The sequence below is a fragment of the Mustela putorius genome, unplaced genomic scaffold (genome assembly GCF_011764305.1).
Source record: "Mustela putorius furo isolate JIRA1106 unplaced genomic scaffold, ASM1176430v1.1 tig00537350_pilon_pilon_pilon, whole genome shotgun sequence".
Classification (NCBI taxonomy): Eukaryota; Metazoa; Chordata; class Mammalia; order Carnivora; family Mustelidae; genus Mustela; species Mustela putorius.
In genome coordinates this window covers 20,215,457-20,243,279 of record NW_025422471.1, presented here as the reverse complement: position 1 = coordinate 20,243,279, position 27,823 = coordinate 20,215,457, and the positions used below count along the sequence as shown (strand labels likewise).

Here is a 27,823-nt window from a genome sequence, read left to right as displayed (position 1 = left end):
GCATGCTGAGATTAAAATAGTAATCAGAATCCTTCCTCTGCCCTCAAGGAATTTGAGTTTAGTAATGGAAGATTCCTGTAAACTATTACCGAGGCAGAATGGTGTGGATCTAACCAGTAGGCTTAAGCAGGAGGTGCAGTGGGAACACAGAGGGAGGGCACCTGGTGCAGGACTGGGGTAAAAGAAAGCTGAGATCTGTGGGAGGGAAATGGGCATGAGTAGGTGAGAAGGGGTGGAAGGGTATTCTGTACAGAGAGAACCTCATGTACAAAGGTTTGGTAAGAACAATAGTGTATTTGGGGAACAGCAAGTAGTTGAATGATAAATTGTACATAAATATAAGTAAATACCTAGTTTTCTAATGCTGAATAGGATTTTTAAACGTAAAAATGATAAGAGAAGTGAAAAAAAATACAGATTTAATTAGTTAATATTATATTCCACATGTAAATCATCCTGAGCAAAATTTAAGGACAATGAACAATCTAGAAATTTAAGGTATTTTGAATATTTCAGCATCTTTTACGGGAGCTGGTGTTATTCGTCTGTGTACCACTCTAATACTAATATTTGAACCAGTGCATGGCTCACGGTGATGGTTGAGTGAATGAAAAGAATTAGTGTCCTCAAAAGTTACGGAAGAGCGAATACCCATTAATAAGAAAATCCTCACTAGACAAAGAGTCAAGAAAACGGGAGCAGACATTTCAACTTGAGAGTCATCCTTGGCTCTTTCTTTTTTCTCACACAGAACATTGAATCCTTTTACAAATCTTGGTGGCTCTCTTTTCAAAATAAATCTCCAACCTGACCATTCTCTCCCACCCACACTACTATCACCTAGTGCAGGCCACCTTCCTCTCTGAGCTACTATACCACATGCTAGCTGCTCTTCTGCTTCTCCTTCTCCAATATCAAGACTAATATTTGAAACTGTAAATCAGACTATGTCACTTTCTTCAAAATCTCCCCAAAGTCTCCCCGTTGCACTCATCATAAAACTCCAAATCTTTTCCATGCCTTGCAAGGCACTCCATGATCTTACCTTTGGTTCCCCCTCCAGGCTTCCTTTTCCCACGACGATCACCCTTCATTCCACGTGGCCATCTTGTCTTCATACTGTGTTTTGAGCACTGCAAGCACTCTCCCTCAGGAGGATCTTGAGGTCTTTGCCCTTGTTGTTCCCAAGCTGAAATTACTCATTTTCCAAAGAATTATGTGGCTTGCTTTTTACTTGGTCAGCTCTCTGCTCAAATGTTACCTCTGCAAAGAAGCCTTCCCTCACCAACTTGCCAAAAATAGCATGCCTCCCCATCATTCTCTATAAAGTTTTTTTTTTCCTTTTACCCATTTGACCCTTTCTACTTTACTTAATTCTATGTAAATCATGTAAAAAGAGCAAAGGAAAATTCTTAAACATACCTCTTCTTCCCTCCCCACCCTTAGGCATCAGAAAAAAAGCATATGTGAACTTCTCTGGAAGGATGCACTTATAATACTAGGCCTCAAAGAATTACTGCATTTATAGTTCTACTAGGTCACAATTTAAAAAGTACAGAATTTATAACAAGCCATAGAAGCGAAAGCTTAACAAAAACAACAAACTGAGTATCAGATGCTCAAATTCGTATCCTAAAAATTTTTGATGCAAAAACACAAATAAATATGTTGAATATAATTATTAAAATGGAAGAAAATACAGACAGTAAAAATACAGGAAGAAGAGGCTATCAAAAATGATCAAGTAAATTTAACAAACAACCAAATGGAACCTTTGAAAGGAAAGCAATCTAATTAGAAGGCCTAAACTAAAAAGCAGATAAATATAGTTAAAGGAAGCATTGATGCGTTAGAAGAAGACTCTGAACAAATTATACACATTATAGAAAAAAATTAAGAGAAAAATGATAAATATAACAGGCCAAGAGACACTAGGGAGGGAGGAGGACAAAGATGTGTCTAATAGGAGTTCCAGAAGAAGGAACTAGAAGAAATGAAACAGAATGAATATTCCAAAAAAGCTAATGTTGAGGCTTTTCCAGGATTGCTGAAAGGACTCTGATATTCAGATGCAGGAAGCTCAGTGAATCCAAACAGGATAAATGAGAAGGAATCCACACGTGGATACATTACAGTAAAACATCAAAGGGAAAGAGAAGATCTTATAAGTGACGATGTGACCGAAAGTTCACTTCCAAACAGACAAAAATGGAAGCCAGGAGAAAAAAATGGGATAATATATTCAAAGTGTTGAGAGAATGTAATTGTAACCTAAAACTTTTTACCTACAAAAAATTATTTTCAAAAAATGAGGGCAAGATAAAGCATTAACAATAGGGGGCATTTACCGCCTATAGATCTTCACTCAGGGTTGTTCTGAGGGACATATTTCAATGATAAAAAAAAAATGATTCCAAAATGAATACTTGAGATATAGAGGGAAAATGGCAAGCAAAAAGAATAGTCAGATGTGAGTCAATTTCAAACACTGAGTTCAAAAGATTAATAATTTCTAGTTTATGGGATTAAGAAACAAAAGATACAGCTGAAATACTGGACCATGATAGTGCAGATATCAGGAAGGAATGATCAGAGTTAAACACCCCAGGGCACTTGAATTATTTGGGAAAAAGGCAAATATACTGAGTAACTATATTTTATCAAGTCAAACGTTTACTTAAAGATGGTGGGATAATTTCAAATTCATAAAAAGAGAAAAAAACAATGAGAAAAAAATTGAGCCTATACTCAATTCAATGAAAAGTAGCAAAGGAGGAAAAATGAAAATCAAAAGAAACATTAAAAATAGAATAAGGGACGGGCACCTGAGTGGTTCAGTCGGTTAAGCGTCTGCCTTCAGCTCAGCTCATGATCCCGGGATTCTGGGATCGAGCCCCACGTTAGGCTCCCTGCTCAGTGGGGAGTCTGCATCTGCCCCTCTTCCCGCTTGTGCTCTCTCTCTTTTGCTCTTGCTCTCAAATAAATAAAATCTAAAAAAAAAAAAAATAGAATAAGGAAAAACTCTAAGGGGCAGCTGGATGGCTTAGCTGGTTAAGCATTTGACTTGATTTCGGCTCAGGTCATGATCTCAGGGTCATGAGATCCAGCCGGGCATCAGGGTCTGCAATGAACGTGGAGCCTGCTTCAGATTCTCTCAATCCCTCTCTCTCTGCCCACCCCCCTCCACACCATGCACTCTGCCCCTCCCCCTGTTTCTGCACATGTACTCTTTCTCTCTCTAAAAAAAAGTCTAAAATACACTGGAACAAATTAAATTATACCAGGGATCGCAAAGCCTGTAAGTGAAGTAAGCACTCCATTTAAGAGATAGATTATAAAGGTGGATTTCTTAAAAACCTGTCAATGTTATTTTTATGGGAAATATATTATTTATATGAAACATGAGGATACACGTTGAAAGGCAAATAATATTTGAAATGCATAAGGTAAATGGAAAGTTGGTGTGGCTATATTTTTATCAAAAGTTCTTTTTGTAGGGCAGAATGCATAATCAGAGATAAGTATGATCACTTTGTATTAAAGCTTCATTCCCTAGGAAAATATATGCATTTAAATAAAGCAGCTTCAGGATATATAAAGCAAAAATTGACAAACCACAAGCAGAAGTGGACAGATCCGCTATTATCGGGGAGATCTGAACTTCCTTGAAAATTCGTAGATCAAGTGGATCGGAGTCCATAAAATGTGGATAACACAAAAACCCAGCTTGATCTAGTAATACATGGAGAGCACTGTAGGCAAAACTCAAAGTTCCATATTCTTCATATGTAATTCTTAAGCACCCATAGAACATTTAAAAATTAAGAACAACAAAATAAATCCAAACAAAATATATGTAGGGCAAAAAATAGAAATAAGTACAGAAATCTATAAGCCGGAAGACAAAGAAATTGCACAAACACCAACAAAAAAACGTATGGCAGGGAGTGGCATGTAGTTGGCACTCAAGAAACATCGATCTGTTCAGTGAATAAAAAGCAATAGAAAACTACATGTGGGCACATGATGAAGTTTGAAATTCACCAAAGAGTGATTAAATCTGAGTTGGGCAGTTTTAGGTTATCTTGCTTTTACTCTGCTGTTTTCTGAGCTCTCTCAGAAAAATGTATTGCTCTTATAATTTTATGAAAGCACATTGTTTTAAAGTAAAAACACATAGATTTTGGAAGAGGTGGACCAGAGAGGATTAAACATCCTTGCTGCCTCCTCTGGTCAGTGGGGGGAGGGCGTGCCGTGTAAGACTGGACTTTGGACGTGCTTCACCTCTCACTCCATGGGTGACTTTAAACGTAATCCCTTTGAACCCATTCCCCCAAGGTGGCAAAAAGAAAGCCTTCCTCAAAGAATTAATTACTCGGATAGGTGACCCCATGCAAAGCACTTAGTACAGTGTCTCATTCTGTAACTGTTCAATAGCGGTGTTCCTTTCCCTGCTGGAGGAAGCAGGCTTAGGAAAATATCCCTCTCCATTTCTAAGGAATGTACCCTGAGTGGAAGGCAAATTTGATCAGTCTGGAATATGAAACTGGATGAAAGCTCAGTATGTGAAATTATGTTTGGGCCCTCCTGGAGAGCCAGGAAAATTAAGAAATGAACCAAGAAATTCATCCCCTTTATTAGATGTAAGAATGAAGGTGCAGTATTATCATTTCCTTTTGATAGTCATATCTAATAGTTCTGAAACCAATTCACAGTATTCATGTCAGACTTATTTTATGAGACATTTAACCATTGCTAAATTAAATTTCATAGGAGAATGTGCCTATATAACTCCTCTGGAGTTACAGAGATAGAAATCTGACCCATCATTTCTATTTTCACGGAAAACCATTTAGCAGAACTTTGTTCCAGTAGAAGTGTTTATTGAGTTGTAAGCCTAACACAGTTCATTGGCTGCATGTATTTCCACACTGACATTTTTCTCAGTGCAGATTTGCATCAGTTCATTAGTACTGACAGCAGATGGTAGCACTTTCACACAAATTTACCTTCTGAATTGATCTAAGAAATGTCACTAAAAAGATCCTGACAGTTTTGATGTTCTTCCATTTCTGAAAATGGTATGTTAAACAAATAAGGTGTAGGATTTTAGATTTTTTTTTAACTCCTGCACATAATTCCCAAACTAAAAATGAAAGACGGCTTTCATCTCTTGATTCTGGCTGTCTGAGGGAGAAAGTAGAAAATACAGATAATCTTTCCAGATAGCATGAGCCTTAAACAATCTCCATTGTAGAAAAATGGCTTTTAGAGAATATTATCCAGATTGATTGTCTACACTGATCAGATGGCTTGAATTATTTGTAAATTCTCTACCTTGCCTTGAATACAAATTGCCTGACTTGTAGAAGTAGTGGATTGAATGTGACCGAAAGCAGGTCAGGTCATAAGGCTAACTTTGAATTCTCTCACTTCTGCAGCATTAGGATATCTCTAAGATTAATCACATTTTTAAACTATGGATCCTTTTGCCTTGAGTTAGGGTTAAGTCATTATAAAATTATCAGGCAAGAAGACTTAATATTTGAATAAGGGAATATATGAATTCTAATCACATCAGGGAAACTATTTTTCTACATTACATAATGATTATTGCATTCATAATAACTAAGGTTATTATGTCTTAAGGTATTCAGTAGTCTTACATATTTAGAAACAAGGATTTGGGGATACTTTTAAAATTAATTTTCCACCAGTATTTGAAAAGCAATTAATGGTTTGGTTAATTTGCCATAACTAAGAGAAGCTGTTGCATTTGAGAAAGTATTGGGTGTTGGCCATATACAGTTTAACCATGGAAGTGATTATGGATGTTTTTGACACGTTGCTAGAAGAGTGGTCATGATTAACAACATACTTAAAAGATTTATTTAACAACAAGAAGGAGCTTTTGGGTTCCAAGTGCTCTCAGAATTAAGGGACCCTTTTTATTTTGTTCATGGCACTTACTATTATTTGGATTATCTTGTTTCTTTATTTGTTCTATGCATTTATTGGCTGTCTCTTGCACTGGCATGTAAGTTCCATGGGATCAGGGACTTCGTTTATCTCTGAGATATAGTGATCTCTGTTACCATATCCAGACCTGTTCCTGGCAGACACGTAAGAGATGATCAGTAGACGTGTGTTGAATTAATAAATACTAGTTAAGGCAGGTAAGGGGAGCCTGAATCAAGCTGGACAGAAGGACTTGCTATAGGCATCACACATTTGGGGTGTGACCTCAGGATCTGCTCAGTGATGGGAGGAGGGGTAGTAAAAGAGCAGAAAAGAGGGAGCCCAGGCTCTGCTCTAAGAGGCCACTGGACAGACTCTGGAGGTGGTGGCACTTGGTGAGACCTACACCGACCCACACCCAGTCCTCAACCCTCATGCACCCCCAAAACTCCACACCTAGTGTCACACACACACAGTGGAGGTGCCTCCAGTTTCCTGTGAGTAGGTTTGTGCACATGCACACAGACATGAGTGTTTTGGGGTTCGAGGCCAGAGTTAGCAGCAACAACCACACGTAATTCTTTCCAGGGATGCTCTGAGTTCAGCTCCTCCTTGGACTGGCTGAGAAGAGGAGAAGAAGCCAAGAGAAGAAGTTAGGCCCCTAGTCCAAATCCAGCCAACAGGCTTGTTTTATTTGGCCCAGTCTATGTTGGTTTTTTTTTTTTTTTTTTTTTTTAAGTGCCAACATTTAAATTTAGGAGGCTTTACATAAAAATCTGGATTCCTAGGCTATTTTGACAAATGGGAAGACCTGGCACACAGAACCTGCATTCCCACATGGCACAATTGGCTGGAACAGAGTAGCAAGCCTAGTCTTGGCTGGGAGCACCTCTAGGCCCCCACAGTCCCTGTCACCAGCTGGTATAGTCAACTGACCTCGCTCCTTCAGGTCACCTGTGCGATGTGTGTAGGTATTTGTCTTAGATTGCTTGGGCAGCTATAACAAAATACCATCGACTGGGTAGTTTATAAACGACAGAAATTTATTCCTCACAATTCTGAAGTCTGAGCTCAGGGTGCCAGTCTGTTCTCATGAAGGCCTTCTTTCAGGTCGTACACTTCTTGTTGTGTCCTCACGTGGCAGAAAGGGGTGGGCTAGCGTTTAGGGTCTTTTTTATTTTTATTTATTTATTTACTTTTTAAGATTTTATTTATTTATTTGACAGACAGAGATCACAAATAGGCAGAGAGGCAGGCAGAGAGAGAGGAGGAAGCAGGCTCCCTGCTGAGCAGAGAGCCTGACGTGGGGCTCGATCCTAGGACCCTGGGATCATGACCTGAGCCGAAGGCAGAGGCTTAACTCACTGAGCCACCCAGGTGCCCCTAGAGGGTCTCTTTTATAAGGTCCTAAATCTCACTCCAGATGGCTCTACCCTCCTGACCTAATTACCTCCCAAAGCCCCACCCCCTGTAAGACCGTCACCCTGGGCATTAGGATTTCAATATATGAATTTGGAGAAATGCAAACATTTAGACCATAGTAGTATTTGCGGCTGCAGTCTTTGGCATAATGGTGAATCTACAATGTAAACAACCAATAATTTATTGTCAATAGTTGCTTTAGTGTCAGTACAATTTGTTCGAAGTAACTTGCTACATAGAAACCTCCTGGGGCTCCCCGTTGTTTGCCAAATGATGTGCATTCCCCAACCTTGGCTGCATCTGACCTGTATACTTCTATCTAGTCATTCTCTTACAAAGGCAGTGGAATTCCATCAAATGGGCTTTTGACTTCCAGAAACTGCCCTATAAGCTTGGAAAAGACAGAAGGATAGAAACAGATAAACAGAGGGACTCAGGGAGACAGACAGACAGAAAACAGAAGTATAACAATTTAAATAATGCAGGCCATTCTCCTGCCTCGTCCCCCTGCCATTTTACCCATCGAAAGTATGCCTGTTGCAGTACAGTCGGGCTCAAAACAACCAACATGTTGGCTTAGTTTCTGGAAAAAAAAAAATGTGTTAAGATTTTGGTCCCCTTGCAAAGAGACAAATGAAATGCGTGGTTCAAATGGTCAAGCTTCTGGGCTTCGCAGACATCCTTGAGGGAAAACTGGAGAATAATTATAAGCCAAAGAGAAACACCAGCTGACAAAGAGTTCAAGGGAACGGATAAAATTGATCTACAGTTCATATTGTGTAAAACAAAGCCGTGTGGCCTCCTGTCCTTGACTGTACTACTTTATCAATTCCTAACTCCTTCTCTCCAGCTTCTTCTCATGTTTGGATTATGAATTACATTTCAAAACTGAAATTGATCTGTATCTTAACTTAGTAACTTGGAATTTAAAACACACGTTTATTTTAACAAACCAGATTGTGCGTTTTAACTTTTTCGAAGTAACTCACACCGGCGATCCCGGACCAACTCTGATTCCTACAGGAGCACCCAGTGCTTGGACAACCCTTCTTTGTACTTCATCCCTGCAAGACGAATGAATTCATGACTCCTGTGTTAGAGAATTCTCGAAAAATCAATAGGTGAGAAACACCATCAAGATACATTGGTCTTTACTCTTACTTTAAAAGTGTAAATCTTTTTATGTGACTCTAAAAGCTAAGCTAAAAAAGAAATATTTTTTGTAATAATAGTAATGGCTAACAGCTATTGATTTTTGCTGTGTGCTAGGCACTATTCTAGGTATTTTAGAGATATTAATATGTTGGATTTTTTTAACACCCCTGAGCTAAGTTCCATTATTTTACCCAGTTTACAGAGGAGAAAGCTAAAGCATAGAGAGGTTAAATGACTTGGCCAAGTTCACACAGCTTGTTAAGGGGTAGAACAGGGATTTGAGCCCGGGCATTTTCGCCTCAGAGCCATGTTCTTAACCACTCCCTCTGCTACCTTAGCAAATGCAATTAATTTTAACTGTCACATTGGAATCTCCAAGAGGAGTCAGGAGCCTCAATGCCTTGACTCCTCCTTTAACGACCTCAGTCTCTTTGGATCTCAAGTCCTTGTCAGGCAATGGAGCGAACACTTGGAAATAACTGGGATTCCACATGGTGGGCACATACCTTCGAAGTCAGCTTGTCTCTACTGTTGGTGGTGATTTTCCACCACTCATCCAACATTAGAATTGCATGTGTTTTCACTTGTTTCCTAGGAGTGTCAACTATATCACGTCATGGCTGAGCATTGTAGGGCCAGTTGTTGGGCTTAATCTACCTCTGAGTTATGCCAGAACCGCCTCTCAGGATGAATGAAGTGTCACTTGACAAGGTAAAAAGGAAAGCCTGCGCTGAATGTTTTGCTAGTATAAAGATCCTGTTGTCTCTGTTGCACTTGGGGTCCCTACTGGCCCCATCAAATATTAAGTCTTCTTTCATCTTTAATAATTACGGCAGAATATGATCTGTTTGTTTAGGTTCCTGACCAACCTGTGCCCAAGCATTTAGGAAGCATTGGACTTTGCTATAATAACACTCACCCAACTACAGGAGTGGATGATTTTATTTCAGAATTGTTATTCTTGAAATAAGTCTTTACTGTTCAGTTAACCTTCTTTTATTCTCTTAGCTTTTGTTTTGTTCTTGTTCTTCACTTTCTTCCATTGAGCCAAGGAACCTAGAAATTGCAGCATGAAGAACAACGAAAGTGTACCTGGCCAGCCCGGTTTTAATAGGACAGATACCGTGCAGTAGTTCAACTCACCAAGATTTTGACATGGATTTATTTTTCCACTGGAAGCAAATTCTGCAGTAACCGACAGGCTGTGTCCCTCATCTAGAAGAACTGTTGGTTTGGAGTTGCTTGTTTTGTTTTTCATTTTATCTTGCCAGGGGCTGAAACTAAGACAAAAATATAATTGTTTCTTTAGAGAATCTAGATTCGTGTCTATTGATGCAGGATATACTTCAGGGTCACCTGAGAATCTTTTTTGACTGCAAATGTTGGGGTCAACCTCCTGGAACAGCCTCTGTGGAGTGATTATGACACACCTGCTTTTGGAGAACCTCTGATCTGGATGTACTGTTGGTGTGGTATTTATTCGTATTGTTTGGGTCTCCCAACAGGCCTTTTCTAATTCTGTGTATAGCTCCAACAAGCTGGACGTACTTCCTAACACTGGGCATTGCCCTGCGCCTCCTGGTCGGTAGGAATATCCAGGAGATGTGTGTCTGCAAGGCAGTCTGCTCAGAGCAAGCAGTCGGGAAGAGGGGATTATCTGCTGGCCAGTCACAGAAGACTGTGCTTGTGCTTTTAGTCTGTAGGTTCGGGGCTGATCTCTCACACAGGGAGCTGAAGTAGAGAACGGGTTAATTCAAACTGCTGGAAAAGCTAAAAGTAAATTTTAAAATGCTGAGCTGCACATATTCATGCTGGGATGAGAGCCTGCTTACATGCTTGCTGGGTATTTTGGTATTTACCACTTAACATCTTTTCAACTTCTTCAGGGATTTCCACCCCCCCACCAACTCTCCCTAATGTAAACACAGATCTCTCAGCAAGTCATTTCTCAGACCATGTCATTCCTAGGGTAAAAAAAAAAAAAAAAAAAAAAAAAAAAAAAAAAAACCTAAATAAAGGATAATAATATGTTGTCTGGATGATGTACTTGTCTGGAAATAATAGTTATCCTTTGCTAACAGGTTCTGAGATGATAGTGGTCAGTCACTGTAGGGACAGCGTGTAGGTTTTGTGTTGGTGTTGGTGTTGTTTTTAAGTTAAATTTTTTCCCCTCTGATTGATGAAGACCTAAAACTCATCAGGAGCATGAAAAAGTTCTGAAAAGGTCCCTTTCCTCAGGCTACTCTCTTCCTTTTCAGAATATTTCCACTTAACAAAAAATTTTAATTTTTGGTTGATAAAAATTTCCATTTTTAAGAATGCAGCTATATAACAGGCTGTTATCCCAACAGTCATAAAACATTAGAAAATATTTTGTTTTCTCAAAGTAACAGTTCTTACTCTGCAATATGAGGCTTTTGCCTCTGGGTTTCTTCTCCAGTTAATATAATGCAAAACCCCTTCAAGCAGAAATAAGGCTGGTTAAAACTGCTTCCAGCCAATACCCTGAACTCTGCTTTTGCGTAGCATTGGAAAACTTCCTTCACCTCTTTGGTCCTCAGCCGTGTGATTCGTGAGAGCAACTGCAATTCTCGGGTCTGTGAAATACAAGTGTAGAGATCTAGACTGTGAGTTTGGTTAGCTGCCAGCTGTGTGACTTGGGCTAATTGTCCTCATCTTCGTCTTTTACCATCTCTATGTTTAAAGTCCCTTAATACCCATCCCACCCACCTAACAAGAGCCAGGAGGAGACCAAAATGGAAAGTCAACCTGAACGCGTTTCATAACCAGCACAACGGCACAGGGAGGAAGAGGGATGAGGGATGACTGGCCCCTTGCTCCCTTTCAGCGTCAGCATACCCTCCGAGCTCATTGCAGCCTTGATTCCTCCCGACACACATGGGCCCCACATTCTTACCTGGCGGTTGTTCATGCTGGTTCCCACCTGGAAATGCTTTCTTCTCCATCTCTCTACTCGAGTCCCAACCTACTCCATAAAATGCACTCTCACAAAGCCATCTCTAACCATCACAGCCACCACTGGTCGACCTGCCCCTTCGTTACTTACTATACTTAGTCATATCAACATTTAATTGTCTCCCTTTCACTCTGATTTCTTTCCCACACTTTAATGATGGATTATAAGTAACTTACCCATTTGACTGGGTGGGTGAGAAGCTGTGTTAACCATTCAGTACTCGCTTACAGACTGGGAGTTAAAAAACAAAACTAACCATCCTCCTAACACAGATGTATTAGATAAAGAGGGGGGGAAAAAAAAGACGCTAAAACTGCGTTTTTGCATCCATTTTTCCTAAGATACATATATTTCTTCATCATACTCTTAAGATATGAGAAAATGGAGGTCTGCATTGTCACAACCAGCTCTTACATAATTCACAGAGCTGATATTCCAGTGTGTTGGGGTTTTTATTTTTTTACCATTAAAATGTGAGAGTACGAATATACAAATACTCCCTCCAGCAGATACCCATTGAGTTCCTCTTATATACTGAGTCCTAGGCTAGCTGCCAGGGATGATAAGCAGAAAGACATGACCCTGGCTCCTAAGAATGCCCCTAGTCCACTGGAAAAGACAGACAAGAAGATTCAGGGACAGAAGGTCGTGCTGTGGCAAAGGTGTGCAAAGCAAGCACGCGGGAAGGTTCATAGAAGAGGAATGTGAGTGGAGTCGTGACAAGCTTAGGATTTAGCTAGGTCAAGAATGCAGGAAAGCCTTTGAAAATGCATGGGGAAATGGTCAAGAGTTAGGTTGGCTAGCAGAACTACTGAGATTGGCTAGCAGAACTGGGGCTGGGTCTGGAGGAAATCGATGGCCACGCTGAGAATTGCATTTGGTCTGAAAACCAGAAAGAGCCATTGAGAATTCAAGTAGAGGAAGTGAAGTGATCATATGTGCATTTGAGAAAGATCCTGTATCTTTAAAATGACAATTGCATATAACTAACCACACCTGTACTTTGTCAGTTTTTTCACCAGCAGGTTCGGGCCCACAGGCTTTAGAAGGTTGGAGAGGGGGACGTGCTGGGAGTATGCCAAGGACATTTTTCAATTTTTGCCCAGGGGTCTTCCAAAACAAAACTGCCAGTGTCCTGAAAAGCCTGAGTCTTGGCTGTGTTACCTGGGGCAATTCACTCCACCTCTCTGAACCTCTCTTTACAAATGTATTAAATGGAAGGAAGTGTATTAGATCATGTAAAATCCAGTTACTAGTTTATGACCTATATATATGTTTTTATGAAATAGGGTATGTCTGGGAAACACTCCCTGTGTGTCTTCTTTATTCTCACACTACTACACTCACAACATTTCTGACTCTAGATGTGTGGGTTTTTGACACAACAAGCAATTCTGTAGTACCAGCTGGGATCCTACAATTCAGTTCAGTTCTGACACTATAAATCTGAAGGTAGGATCAAATCCTGTAAGTTAAGACTTAAGTCCCACAAGTTACACATCTGTTTATATAGGTATGTGTGTATTTGCACACGTGCATACTAGGTAGTAATGTAAATATATTTCTAACTCCAGGGAATGGGGATTTGAAAACTGATGGACAAATAAGATCCCTCCCAATTCTAAGACCTTTTGATTCCTCCCTTATACTGCTGGCCAGTAAGTTGCTTAGGGTTGTTCTAGAAGGATATAGGCAGTACTTAACTACAATTGTGCCCATGGCACTGAGATACTTAAATATGCACATAGGTCCTTTTATAGGGCTTGTCTGTAAAAGTGCTTTCGTATCCTGAAATGCTGTAGTGTTCCTTCAAGCAGTACTGTAATGCAAAGGCCTTGCTTTTAAAACGTTTGTGTTGTCAATAGCAACACCTACTGGTAAAAGAGCCCAATTGCAAGTATCCTGTATTCTAGACTTAAAACTGAAAGTGATTTTAGGTATCACCAAGTCCCATTTGTAAATTATTAAGAACAAACTGGAAACTCAAATTTTTTTTCCTACATTGAAATACACTTTCATTGAGAACAAATAAAACCTATGGTTGCATTATGATTTCTTGTATTTCTCTGAAGCTTTTCAAATACCCAGAAATCACTGTTACAGCTGAGGCAAAAAATTAACTAAGCATACATTGATAGGTTAACCTGGAAATCATAGGTCAGTATATCTCCAGCCTATTGTGCATTGTAAATAACAATACACGTTGCATGCCAGATCTTCAGAGTTTAGCATGATGCCTGGCACATGGTAATACTCAGTAAATCTTTGTGGAATGTTTGTATATGTGCTGAATACTAAGCGTGGAGAAAGATCTGGTGATCTTTCTGCAGGCACCAGGAATTGGACCCGCTTTCCTTTTTTGAGAACCATGACCCACTCTTTTCTTTGAGAAGATTTTTTTTCCCTGGCACAGCGGTGGTGTGGGATGTGTCTCCTCCCCTCATTTCTTCAATAGATTCCAAGAGAATAGCCAGGCCCTTACCTGCTTATTATTAGGGAAATGGCTAAATTAAACGTGATGCTGTATGGCAGTTAAGGGGAATGAATTCAATCTCCACATAGGCAGTTCTCATATATAGATTGTTGAGTTAAAACAGAAAACAGAAACTAGATGATAAATATGCATGCAACTTAATACTGTTTATATAAAAAATACACCAGTACCGCACATTTTCTATAGTACCTATTACAGTATATGTATCTGAAAACATGAAAAGTGATCTAGAAGGACACACCAAATTTGTAAGAGAGGTTACCTCAGAGAGTGGAGAGTGAGAACTTGGATCGAAAGAAATCAAAGATGTTGGCTCTTTTTATAATGCTACCCTTATCTAGCTGTAGACTGTGAAACTAAAATTCATTTTTAGAAAACATTTTAGTCCTTATAGATAACTTGGAAGCCACACAAACATTTAAAGGAGAACATTTTAAATGTGCCTAAGAGTAAATCACCCATGGGTCACCGCAGTTAAATTTTTGATGTATTTCTTCATACTAGTTTAAACATAATTAGGGTCATTCCGTATGTGGTTTTACATTATGATTTTTCCCATTTAACATTATATTGGCAGCATTTTCCCATGTCATATTGAAAAACAATTTAAAATGACTAGTAATCTTCCATATCAAAATGTTCCAACTAGTTCTCCTATTGTTGGACTTTTAGGGTGTTTCTAATTCTTCACTGTTTAGTTGGTATACACTCCTTGAGCACTCCACCTCGTACATGGTCATGACCTGTGCTAGAAAGATAGTGGTCCATAAGGTAGACATAGTCCCCCTCTCAGAGAGCTTTCAGAATGTACGTAATGCAATGAGGAATGTGTGCAGAAACAGTTACTCACATTTGGTTTCTTTAGGTTATACTATTACAAAGGGAATGAACAGATCAAAGGATATGGAGTGTCTTTAGACTTCTGATTCTTGTCGCTAAATTGTTCATCAGTAAGACTATAGGGATTTACATTCACAGCAGTAGTCTGTATCTTACCATTTCCTAAAAATCTTTGAAAATAGTTTTATTTTCCTTTGCTTTTATTATGGAAACAATCATTTTTCTCTTCATGTCCTGGTAAAATTTGCATGGATGCTCAGCTTTGTTTCTTCCCAGTATCTATGCATTTCTCAGTGCTGCTACTGTGAGTTTTCCAGCTTCTTTATTGTCCATTTTATTGCCCCAAATCTGTTTTTTTACTATCAGAGCTGACTGTCCATCTATTGGTTCTATTACAACCAGAAGCATAGAGTTAAATAATTAGGATTTATATGTAATTTTAAAAAAATATTATGGAAAATTTTATGTGTACTCAAAAGTAAATAATATAATGAACCCTCATGAACATCAGAATCAGAATCTGTAATTACCAAGATTTTTGACATATTTGCTTCATTTAACCTTAACTTTATATTTGCATAAATATTTTAAAGAAAATTGTAGACATTATGTCATCTGTTTTTATAGGTGTATACTAAATATTTTTCATTTGATCTATTCTGACAAGTTTTACATCAGTCTTAGATGTTAAAACATCTTTGGGTTCTTGTCCTCTGCTCTTCTCCTCAGGTAGAACTTTGCACCCTCTTTCGGCTTTTGCCTTTGCCAGTAACATTGGGGAACTTCCCTCTAAAATGGCCCACTGTTGGGCGCCTGGGTGGCTCAGTGGGTTAAAGCCTCTGCCTTCGGCTCGGGTCATGATCTCAGGGTCCTGGGATCAAGCCCCACATCAGGCTCTCTGCTCAGCAGGGAGCCTGCTTCCTCCTCTCTCTCTGTCTACTTGTGATCTCTGTCTGTCAAATAAATAGATAAAATCTTAAAAAATAAATAAATAAAATGGCCCACTGTTGAACCCTCTTACACTGTTAGTAGGAATGCAAGCTGGTGCATCCACTCTGGAAAACAGTATGGAGGTTCCTCAAGAAGATAAAAATAGAACTACCCTATGACCCAGCAATTGCACTACTAGGTATTTACCCCCAAAGATCCAAAAGTAGTGATCTGAAGGGGCACCTGCACCCCAAAGTTCATAGCAGCAATGTCCACAATAGCCAAACTGTGGAAACAGCCAAGATATCCATCAAAAGAAGAATGGATAAAGAAGATGTAGTATATATGTATATACACACACAATGGAGTATTACTCAGCCATCAGAAAGAATGAATACTTACCATTGACACTGACATGAATGGAACTGGAGGGTATCATGCTAAGTGAAAAAGTCAATCAGAGAAAGAGAAAATCATATAGTTTCACTCATAAATGGAATATAAGAAAGGATCATATAGGAAGAGAGGGAATATAAGAAAGGATCATATAGGAAGAGAGGGAAAACTGAATGGGAAGTCATCAGAAAGGGAGAAAAACCATGAGAGACTCTTAACTCTAGGAAACAAACCAAGGTTTGCTGGAGGGGAGATTTGTGGGGGGATGGGTTAATTGAGTGATGGGCATTAGAGAGGGCACATGATGTGATGAGCACTGAATGTTATACACCAACTAATTATTGAACACTACATCTGAAACTAATGAGGTACTATATGTTGACTAACAGAATTTAAATTAAAAAATAGTGTGTTTTAAGAAGACCTCAAAAAAAAATGGCCCACTGTTGCATAATTAGATCAGCCGGTACCATCAAAACAGAATGTGAACTGTATATTCTGCAGCCTGGATCCATGTAGTTTCACCACACGGAGACATTGCATAAATGATGTCAAACCATAGACAACTTCTTGTGACTGTTCTCAACTGTGATTAAAACCGACAGTAATGTAATATGTGACTAAATCTGCTCACTGCTGTGTAGCTTTAAACAATAGCTGGTTTCTTGTGAAGGAACCCCTTTATAAGTCTGAAAATTTACGGAACCTATTTTCAGAAAAATGTGTGTGTGTGATATATGTGGGTGTGTGTATGTATACATACAAACATCCCTGATATATATCAGAAAATTCTGCATACATGGGGCTCCAGGGTGCTGAGCTGGTTAAGCATCCTGCTTTTGATTTTGACTCAGCTCATGATCTCACAGTGGAGCCTGCTTAAGATTCTCTCTCTTGGAGAAATTAAGGAGTCAATCCCATTTACAATTGCACCCAAAACCATAAAATACCTAGGAATAAACCTAACCAAAGAGGCACAGAATCTATACTCAGAAAACTATAAAGTACTTATGAAAGAAATTGAGGAAGACACAAAGAAATGGAAAAATGTTCCATACTCCTGGATTGGAAGAATAAATATTGTGAAAATGTCTATGCTACCTAAAGCAATCTACACATTTAATGCAATTCCTATCAAAGTACCATCCATCTTTTTCAAAGAAATGGAACAAATAATTCTAAAATTTATATGGAACCAGAAAAGACCTCGAATAGCCAAAGGGATATTGAAAAAGAAAGCCAACGTTGGTGGCATCACAATTCCAGACTTCAAGCTCTATTACAAAGCTGTCATCATCAAGACAGCATGGTACTGGCACAAAAACAGACACATAGATCAATGGAACAGAATAGAGAGCCCAGAAATAGACCCTCAACTCTACAGTCAACTAATCTTCGACAAAGCAGGAAAGAATGTCCAATGGAAAAAAGACAGCCTCTTCAATAAATGGTGCTGGGAAAACTGGACAGCCACATGCAGAAAAATGAAATTGGACCATTTCCTTACACCACACACAAAAATAGACTCAAAATGGATGAAGGACCTCAATGTGTGAAAGGAATCCATCAAAATCCTTGAGGAGAACACAGGCAGCAACCTCTTCGACCTCAGCCGCAGCAACATCTTCCTAGGAACAACGCCAAAGGCAAGGGAAGCAAGGGCAAAAATGAACTATTGGGATTTCATCAAGATCAAAAGCTTTTGCACAGCAAAGGAAACAGTTAACAAAGACAACTGACAGAATGGGAGAAGATATTTGCAAATGACATATCAGATAAAGGACTAGTGTCCAGAATCTATAAAGAACTTAGCAAACTCAACACCCAAAGAACAAATAATCCAATCAAGAAATGGGCAGAGGACATGAACAGACATTTCTGCAAAGAAGACATCCAGATGGCCAACAGACACATGAAAAAGTGCTCCATATCACTCGGCATCAGGGAAATACAAATCAAAACCACAATGCGATATCACCTCACACCAGTCAGAATAGCTAAAATCAACAAGTCAGGAAATGACAGATGCTGGCGAGGATGCGGAAAAAGGGGAACCCTCCTACACTGTTGGTGGGAATGCAAGCTGGTGCAGCCACTCTGGAAAACAGCATGGAGGTTCCTCAAAATGTTGAAAATAGAACTGCCCTATGACCCAGCAATTGCACTATTGGGTATTTACCCTAAAGATACAAACATAGTGATCCAAAGGGGCACGTGCACCTGAATGTTTATAGCAGCAATGTCCACAATAGCCAAACTATGGAAAGAACCTAGATGTCCATCAACAGATGAATGGATCAAGAAGATGTGGTATATATACACAATGGGATACTATGCAGCCATCAAAAGAAATGAAATACTGCCATTTGCGACAACATGGATGGAACTAGAGCGTATCATGCTTAGCGAAATAAGTCAAGCAGAGAAAGACAACTATCATATGATCTCCCTGATATGAGGAAGTGGTGATGCAACATGGGGGCTTAAGTGGGTAGGAGAAGAATAAATGAAACAAGATGGGATTGGGAGGGAGACAAACCATAAGTGACTCTTAATCTCACAAAACAAACTGAGGTTTGCTGGGGGGAGGGGGCTTGGGAGAAGGGGGTGGGATTATGGACATTGGGGAGGGTATGTGCTTTGGTGAGTGCTGTGAAGTGTGTAAACCTGGTGATTCACAGACCTGTACCCCTGGGGATAAAAATATATGTTTATAAAAAATAAAAAAATTAAAAAAAAAAAAAAAAGATTCTCTCTCTTGGGGCACCGGGGTGGCTCAGTGGGTTAAGTCTCTGCCTTCGGCTCAGCTCATGATCTCAGGGTCCTGGGATTGAGCCCCGAATCGGGCTCTCTGCTGGGCAGGGAGCCTGCTTCTCCCTCTCTCTCTGCCTACTTGTGATCTGTCTGTCAAATAAATAAATAAAATCTTAAAAAAAAAAAAAAAAAGATTCTCTCCCTCCTCCCTCTGTCCCTCCCCACCCAACCCATGCATGCACAAACATGCATTCTCTCTCTTAAAAAAAAAAAGGCAGAAAATTCTGCATACAGTTGCAGGACGTACCTAGACCCTTTAAAATCTATGAGACAAATCCTAGATCAAGAATCTTGGTCAATAAATTGCATTCATAATGGTTTTCTTCTATTACACACACACACACACACACAAATATGCAGGCACAAATGTATGCATTTATGTCATGGGCAAGAAAAAGGAGAGTATAGTGACAGAAAAAAAAAAACCTAATTATAAACATTTAAAAATGTATAAAATACTGAAGGGACAAAAATCAATTATTGCATATAGAATTAAAAGGGTTGGGGAAAAAATGGAACCTACTGGGAACCTGAAGAGGGGGAAAGTGGTCCTACTTACCTGTAAATGTGCACAAAACATCACCTGAAGTTGTTAAACTATATAGAAAAAAGTTTAAAGACTTATAAGAAGCCTGGATAAATTCACAAAGCTGATGGGGAAAAATGATATGACAAATCCGTCTATTTCGTATCACCATTTCCAAAGCAGGTGTTAATGGACAAAACATGTTTCAACAAGTAATGTTGCTCTCAACTGTTCTCAGCTGTGATTGAAACATTATTTAAAATGTGGCTTCCTTTGCCCACTATTGTACAGATTTAAACATTAGCTGATTGGCAATAGGGGTAAAAAAGCATAATAATATTTTCATTAGTATCTAAACTTACTTGAAAATTTGGTTACGGGGACGCCTGGGTGGCTCAGTTGGTTAAGCAGCTGCCTTCGGCTCAGGTCATGATCCCAGCGTCCTGGCATCGAGTCCCACATCGGGCTCCTTGCTCAGCAGGGAGCCTGCTTCTCCCTCTGCCTCTGCTGCCACTCTGTCTGCCTGTGCTCACTCTCCCCCGCCTCTGATAAATAAATAAAATCTTAAAAAAAAAAAAAAAGGTAAAAAAAAAAAAAGAAAATTTGATTACGTTCAATATGTCCTACCTACTCTTTTAGCCCAGCCAAGTAACTTGACCCCTTGTTCTGTTTCTAATGAAACACCACAAAAGAGATTTTAGAAAGCTAGACTTAAAAAAAGAAGCAAAAACAACTCATTGTGAGTAGATTAAAGAACAGAATTCATGTCAATAACTTATTACCACAAGTAATCAAGCAGCTCACTGGTAAGTACTTCTCTGTAAGCTGTGAAGGGGTGATCGGGGCCATGATTTCCTCCTTTCCCTCCTGGGAGAGCAACTCTCCTTGGCACTTGAATTGCTGTGTGAAAGCTTCAGGTTGTCTGGGAAGCAGAATGTGTTAAAGGAAGGGATCTTGATGGTGCTCATTATGTCTGACTAAAGGTCCAAGGTGCTGGGTGTGAGGGGCCCCTCTTTTTTGAAGATAGACACCATATATTAAAGGCTTGAGTGACCACCTCAATGAGAGGGAGACTCTGCATGTACAAATTTGGAAACGTTATTTATCTGTGGCTCAGGCTTCAAATGTGACACTATAATGATGACTTTCTCCTATGGGACATTTTATGCTCACAAAATTTAATGTTTTAATGCTTTGGTCTAGAACCCCTGTGGTCACCTTTTCATGATAATAAGGTTTAAAATCCACTTATTTTCGGGTGCCTGGGTGGCTCAGTGGGTTGAGCCACTGCCTTCGGCTCAGGTCATGATCTCAGGGTCCTGGGATCGAGTCCCAGGGAGCCTGCTTCCTTCTCTCTCTCTCTCTGCCTGCCTCTCAGTGTACTTGTGATTTCTCTCTGTCAAATAAATAAATAAAATCTTTAAAAAAAAAAATCCACTTATTTTCCTCACATACTAACAAACATAATAACTTCAGTTTACCAAATAATATGGCCAGGAATTGTGCTAGAAACTAAGAATGCTCAGTACAACCTGCCAAGACAATCCCCCAACTATAATGTCTTAAGAAATGTGAGCGACTACTTGAATGATCCATTTAAACAGATTTTATAGGCTAAAATAAAGATTATACAAGCCACTGTTAGTGAAAATTTTATAGTGATATGGCAATTTACGATCTTGGTCTCTTTTCTTGACTGTGCTAAGCCAATAAAGAAACATTAGCTACTTGGATAACCTTGAAACAGACTCCAGGAGTGTTATCCACAGCATGGCCATTATGACCACTAAATCCTGCCACCATATATCTTCCTAGAATGAAAGAAGGAAAGTCGTGTATTTTGGAAGAGGATCATTTGTTTCCTTACTTTTGAGATTAGAAAGTTCTTTATGTACTTTTGGTACAAGTCTGTTGTTGGATATGTGACTTGCAAATATTTTTGTCTGTGGTTTGTATTTTCATCCTCTTAATAACATCTTTCAGAGTAAAATTTTTTAAAAGTCCAATCAATGTACCGTTTTTTGGTTTTTTTTTTTTTTTTGTGGAGGTACTTTTGATGTATTGTCTAAAAGCTCTTCACCTAAGTCATGAAGATACTCTGTTTTCTTCTACAAGTTTTATAGCTTTACATTTTATTCAGATACTATGAACCATTTTGAATTAATTTCTGTTTAAGATGGGAGATTCAGGTTGAGGTCCATTCTTTTTTTGCAAATGAAAGCCGGTACTGTTTATTGTAAAAACTATGTTTCCTCCATTGAATTGCTTTTTTATCTGTCAAAAATCACTTGGTCTTGGTCTTACCTGTAAAGTCTACTTACGGATTCTATTCTATTGATCTGTGTCTGCCCCCCTTCAATACCACACCCTCCTGATTACTGTAGCTACAAATTAAGTCTTAAAACCAAGTTTTGTGATTCCTCCACCCTTTATTCTTCATTTTCAGTATTAACTATTCTAGTTCCTTTGCCTTTTCAATAAAATTTTACCATTAGCTTTTCTATTTCTTTTTTTCTTGATGATTTTATTTGAGAGCGAGAGCGCACATGAGCAGGGGGGAGGATTAGAGGGAGAGCGAGCAGCAGACTCCCTGCTGAGCAGGGAGCCAGAGGACATGGGACTTGATCCCAGGGCACTGGGCCGAAGGCAGATATTTAATGACTGAGACACTCAAGTGCCCCAGCTTTTCTATTTCTATAGGGTAAAAAAAAAAAAAAAAAAAAAAATCTGCTGGGATTTTGTTTAAATTTTGCACCCAGGTGTCTATTTTCTCTGACCCTACAGCCTCCATGTGTAGTCAGGCACAGCTCAGGACTGGGCACACACTTTATGCTGGAACTAAGAAGGGACAACATCTGTCATAAAGGTGGTGGGGGATGGGTGGGAGGAATACACAGGAGACAGAATGAGCCATGAGAAGGCAGATTTGTTTCAAAAACTGGGGTTAGGGATACCTGGGTGGCTGAGTTGGGTTAAGCGTCTGCCTTTGGTTCAAGTTATGATCCCAGGGTCATGGAATCAAGCCCCACATCTGGCTCCCTGCCCAGCAGGGAGCCTACTTATCCCCTCTGCCTGCTTGTGCTTGCTCTCTCTGACCACCGAATAAAATCTTAAAAACAAAACATTGGGGTTAGAACAGTCGCAGGTAGATTTGTGTTTCTGTCAGCCACTTAACTAACAGACAAGCATCCACGGTGCACCCAGCAGACAAGTGCAAACCACTGTCATAGGATGTCTTAACTCCTAGGTGTGGTGTTCTCTACAGGTTTGGCTGAGGTTTCAGGACGGCCAGAAACAGGACATACTGGAGAGGGGTGGGTGGGTGTCGGTGCCAGCCCATCCATTAGCCCTATCCAAGCCTTCTCCACACTGCATGGCCAGGCAGCACCTCCTAGCTCTCCGCACTGCAGCTGACCCAGTGCTGATGCTCAGATATGGATTCTTGTGGCCCTTGGGGGCCTCTTGCAATTCAGGCCAGGGGGATGGTACGAGACCCAGAAATCTACTGGGTTGGGTCAGTTATGTACACCCAAAAGCATCTGGTCAGCCTTTGAGAGTGACTTAACCAGTATCTGTGCAACTACATACACTAGTAAGCCCTGGAATAGAAACCAAAAAACAGCCCATCTTAATACCACATATAAATGTACCAAATTAACATGTACTTCTTAAATTTATATATACAATGTTGTATGTCAAACATTAGTGTTTCAGTTAAAAAAAAAAAAAAAAACAGCCACCCTCCATCCTTGTGGAAAGACAAATCACATCATTTGTGGGAAGCATATGCACAAGTGTGCCATGTTTGGGGATCAGTGAAGTCTGAGATGGTGGCAGCAGCAGGTGACATGAGATACCTCCTAAAACTGCACAGGGAATCTGAGTTTGAAGCAAGGGAGAATACTGCTGGATCAGGTACCAGATAAAACATACATTATCTCCTGGGCTGTGGAAAGGATCATGGTCTTGACCTTATGGGATATCGAAAGCCATAAAACTTCCATTTTCCAAGATCCTAAACATAACCTAACACTAGGCTTTGAAAGAGAAAGTACTCACCTTAATGCTGCCAATAGCAGTTCCTCTGATCACTTTCAAGAAAGACACTAAATTTCATTTTGGATGAGATTTTTCTATGGAAATTTTGAAACAATTTACAAATACCAAAAAAGATTCTTAACTTTAGAGAACAAACTTGATGGCTACCAGAGGGGAGGTGGGCAGGGGAAGCATAAAGTGGAAATTAAGGAGTCTAATTGTCATGAGCAAAAGGTGATATATGGAATTGTTGAACCACTATGTTGCACACCTCAAACTAATGTAACACTGTATGTTAACTACTGGAAAAAAAAATAATTTATAAACAAACCCCATGTACCTAACACCCACCTTCCAACAATTATCAAGCTACAACCCTCCTCCACTGTTTCTAACTAAATAGATACTTTGTGCCTTGAAATAAACCTCAAGGTCAAAACTTATCAGTTAATGAGGTCAGGATAAAGAGCATTTAGGTAATCTTTCTATAGCTTAACACCCTTCCTCTTAAACAAGTTTTTCTCCTGGGTCTTAATTTGCCAGGTTGGACACTTCCATTAACTCTTATCTGCTCAATCATCCAGTGCCTTTCTTGCTGTCACAAACACAGAACTGGAACATGGATCGTGAACCTTCACTCAAATACCAAGGCAGAAGCAAGTTGAGGGTGGTATCTGTCATACTGGGTCCCCAAGGAAATGTATGTCCCAGAATGTATGTTATCATGGTTTCCCAACAATGATTCCTGCTTTAAGTGCAGTGAGTTTATTTAAAGCCTACTGTCCTGCATTTATTCCAGATTACTTACCATTTTCTTTATTTCATAGAAAGAATAACTATGAATCCCATTTACTCTAGAGAATTCTGAATTCCTGACAGTCCCAGTCTCCTAAAATGTCAAGGCATATACTGCATCTCTGCAGTAAGGAAAATAAGACACAAAACATACTCCCAGCTTATGAAAATTTATTATCACCTTTTTACAATCAAAATTTATGACCTTGGTCTTTCCTTCTTGCCTTTGTATAAGGCCAAAAGAGAGACATTGGCTACTTTGACAACCTTAAAGCGAACTCCAGGAATGTCACCGACAGCATGACCTTTGCGACCAAATCCAGCAACCAGAACTTCATCATTTTCCTGGAATAAAATCAACAGTTTACTTCTGCTGTCATTGGCAATCACTAACAATACCCATTCATTGTATAAAAAGCTAGGAAAAACCATTTCAGGAACAGAAACAAAGAGACACTTACCTCAATAAAATTCAAACAACCATCATTGGGTACAAAGGCTGTGATTTTCTTGCCATTCTTGATCAGCTGGACCCTGACACACTTCCTGATGGCAGAATTTGGCTGCTTGGCTTCAACCCCTCTAAAACACAAACAGCACAACACAGTGAGCCGCCTTCTTGAGAAGGGATACTTTTTATTTAGTTAGGCATAAACAATTTATTAGAAATTATACTGTTTCAGCCTTTTCAGTCTGACCCTAAATAAGCAAACTCGTGTTATCAACCAAGCGTTTCCTCAGTCTGCCGCAACAGGGAAAACATCTGGCCCCTTGACCAGCTGTTAAAAAAAAATATGTTATCAAGAAATGGAGCTAGAAAGCTTGGATTCAAATCCTGACTGCAGACCGGAGCCTTAAACATGTCTAACCTTGGGCAAGAAACTTCTCTTTACCTTAGTTTTCCAAGGAGAAAGATGCGATGGATTTCAAAGGTGAAACAGCTGAGGGTGCCAATCGCTTAGAACAGTTCCCCCACATTTTCAGGCTCATAACGTCCCTTATTTCATTACGGTCACTTTTCCCGCCCTCAGTGCAACCCCAAATTCATTACAAGCTAACATTAAGAGATTAAAATCCTCAGCTACCTAACCCCCAAACCCTCATGTTACCAACTTTGAAACACTGCTCCGGAAAGACCTAGAATTTCCATCACCGCTTCTTCCAAGGTCTGTATGAGTTGCCACAGTAAAATAAACCTCGAAGGAACACACAGTGGCCTTCCACTTACACTTTTTCCAGCACAATTCCTTTCGCATGGGAAGCGCCTCCAAAAGGGTTGGCCTTCAGGGCTGTGCCCAAGTGGGCTTTCTTGTACTGTTTATCATGCCACTTCTGATCTCGTCGGTGGCTGCGGAGCTTCCTGGCAGTACGGAGACCGCGACACTTGCCTAGAAGTCAAAATCCCTTAGTGCCTCCGAAAACACCCCAGACATATTTTACATCTTCCAAGACCCTCGCCTCACCGAACTACAAGCCCATAGGCTCTTTCTTTGCTCCTTAGCACATGGCCCAAACCTCGGAGCTTCCCTCAAACCAAAGGAGACGCTGACACAAGCGAACCACTGGGTGCATTCTCCCCAAAGAAGGAGCCTCCCGATTAACGCTCCGGGGCAGCACGGCCACCCAACCTCCCTGAGCCGCCGAGCTCCGCGGCCTCTGCGCCGCGCGGGCTCCTTCCGCACCCGGCCATGTGCCTGCGACAGGGGCGCTTCCCTGACCTTCCCCATCGGGCCTCCCGGGGGCGTCCTCCTCACCGCTCTGTTCCTATCCGCCCGCCCGTCCCCGAGCCCCCGAATTCGGCTTGTGGTCCCCGCAGCCCGACCCCGAACAGCTCACCCATCCTGCCGGCGCCACGGGCCTGAGCGAAAGAGAGAAGCGGAGCAGGAAGGAGCCACAAGCCACTGCGAACAAGCTCCGCCCAGCCAAGGACCCCATGCAGCTGTCTGCGCAGCGCCTGGTCCGAAACTGACCCCCCGCCCCCAACCTCGTTTGAAAACGACGAGTTCGCGCCATTTTCCGGAATCTGCGTCTTATTTAATTTGTGCGAAATTCAGTGTTACCTAGCTTGCATTGTTGCTTATTTCGTTTGATGTCAATCCTAGAGACAGAAGGAATGTGGACTACCAATCCCAGAACTCTCTGCGTGAAATTCGATCCAGGCGCAGGCGCTCTTGGCAAACCCACAGGGGCGGGGCTTAGGGGCGCTGAGGCGGAGGGAAGAGTGGTGACCAGAGCGTGTGTGTGTGTGGTAGAGCGGTGCACTTCTGCTTGTAGTTTGCAAAGTTACACCTCTGAACCGTAAACCTTACTCACGAGCCGAATCGTAAAATGGAAAAAAAAAAATTACTGAGGGGATATGTTGTAGTAATTGGAGATAGACCAAGCCTAAAACCAAAGCTTCCACTTATGGGTGGTTGTACGAAGTTGGGCGATTCATTTAAAATTTTAAACTGAGGTTTTCCTGTAGAATGAAATCGATTTGAGAGATTTCTGGGATTTGAGTCATTATACAACTATTTAAAAAAATCTTTTCTTCGTGTCAGGCGTTGTTCAAGGCTCTGGGGTTACAGGAGTTAAAGGAGAGTAAAGAGGTCTGTTTATATTCCAGGTGCAAGACGGCAGAAAAAATATGTGTTATTTAAAGATAAACAGGAAAGTTTTAAATACTGATAAGGGTTATAGATATAAAATTCGTTAGGGGGCAGTGACTTGGGGATGGACGTGGCTAATCTGGAATAGGGTGTTTTAGAAGCCAGCTCCGTGGAGATTACATTTTGAGCTGAGATCCTAAAGAGAGGGAGCCAGTTAGACAAGTATATGGGGTAGAGCTTTCAGGAAGAAGGATTCTCAGTAAGTAGAATGGGCTGGCACTTTTCCAGAACTGAAGGATCAGGGAGGGAGGAGCTCTGAGTGAGGACCAGTGTGGCACCAGATGAGGTCTGAGAGGTGCACAGGGAAACGAACGTCTTGGTAAAGGCTTTGTTTACTCTTTGTGTGATTGAACGCCATTGGGAAGTTCTGAGCAGGGTAGTAACAAGACAGGGCTTATTATTTCTATAGAATCGCTCTGGCGTTTGTGAGGAGAATAGGAGATGAATCTGTGAGGCCAGTTGAGAGGGTATAACAGTACTCCAGTGGAGATACAATGATGGCTTAGATTGTCAGGTGGAAAAAAAAGTGGGTAGATAAGATAAATGGTTGAGCCAGTAGGATTTGCTGAGGACTGTAGGATGGGAGATTGGAGTAATTGTTTTCAGCCTGAGCAACTGGGTGACTTGTGGTGTTATTTTTTGAGTGGGATATACTGGGAGAGGGACAGTTTTAGAAAGGGAAATTAAGAGTTTTGTTATGGGGGTGCCTGGGTGGCTCAGTGGGTTAAAGCCTCTGCCTTCGGCTCAGGTCATGATCCCAGGGTCCTGGGATCAAGCCCCGAATCGGGCTCTCTGCTCAGCAGGGAGCCTGCTTCCTCCTCTCTCTC

The 27,823-nt window shown here is 40.5% G+C and overlaps 2 protein-coding genes across 10 annotated transcripts in view; one reads left to right on the top strand and one right to left on the bottom strand.

Annotated features, from left to right (window-relative positions):
- The window catches only part of ATG10 (autophagy related 10), a 318,724-nt gene extending 304,616 nt beyond the window's left edge, over positions 1-14,108 (top strand). For 6 of the 9 annotated variants that reach the window (XM_004759142.3, XM_004759139.3, XM_004759138.3 and 3 more), the window contains 2 exons: positions 8,404-8,501; positions 9,131-14,108. In XM_004759142.3, coding sequence (XP_004759199.1) covers positions 8,404-8,501; positions 9,131-9,230 — 198 coding nt within the window. In that variant the 3' untranslated portion in view covers positions 9,231-14,108. The remainder of the gene's footprint in view (positions 1-8,403; positions 8,502-9,130) is intronic. The other 3 variants (XM_045074491.1, XM_045074490.1, XM_045074489.1) reach the window with 3 other exon arrangements.
- A 10,391-nt stretch (positions 14,109-24,499) lies between these two features.
- On the bottom strand, positions 24,500-26,391 carry RPS23 (ribosomal protein S23). The gene is made up of 4 exons (XM_004759134.3): positions 26,182-26,391; positions 25,574-25,733; positions 24,807-24,927; positions 24,500-24,690 (listed from the first exon to the last, which is right to left on the bottom strand). Exons 1-4 carry the CDS (start codon positions 26,183-26,185, stop codon positions 24,544-24,546), a joined length of 432 nt encoding a protein of 143 aa, XP_004759191.1. The 5' UTR covers positions 26,186-26,391; the 3' UTR covers positions 24,500-24,543.
- Between the last annotated feature and the right edge of the window lie 1,432 nt (positions 26,392-27,823).

Bases quoted from the DNA above. Each gene is read 5' to 3' on its own strand.
- RPS23 (XM_004759134.3), bottom strand. The intron at 24,928-25,573 runs GTAAGTGGAAGG...TTTGTGTTTTAG, and splicing joins GGAATTGTGCTGGAAAAAGT to AGGGGTTGAAGCCAAGCAGC. The intron at 24,691-24,806 runs GTAAGTGTCTCT...ATTTTATTCCAG, and splicing joins GTTGTTTGAATTTTATTGAG to GAAAATGATGAAGTTCTGGT.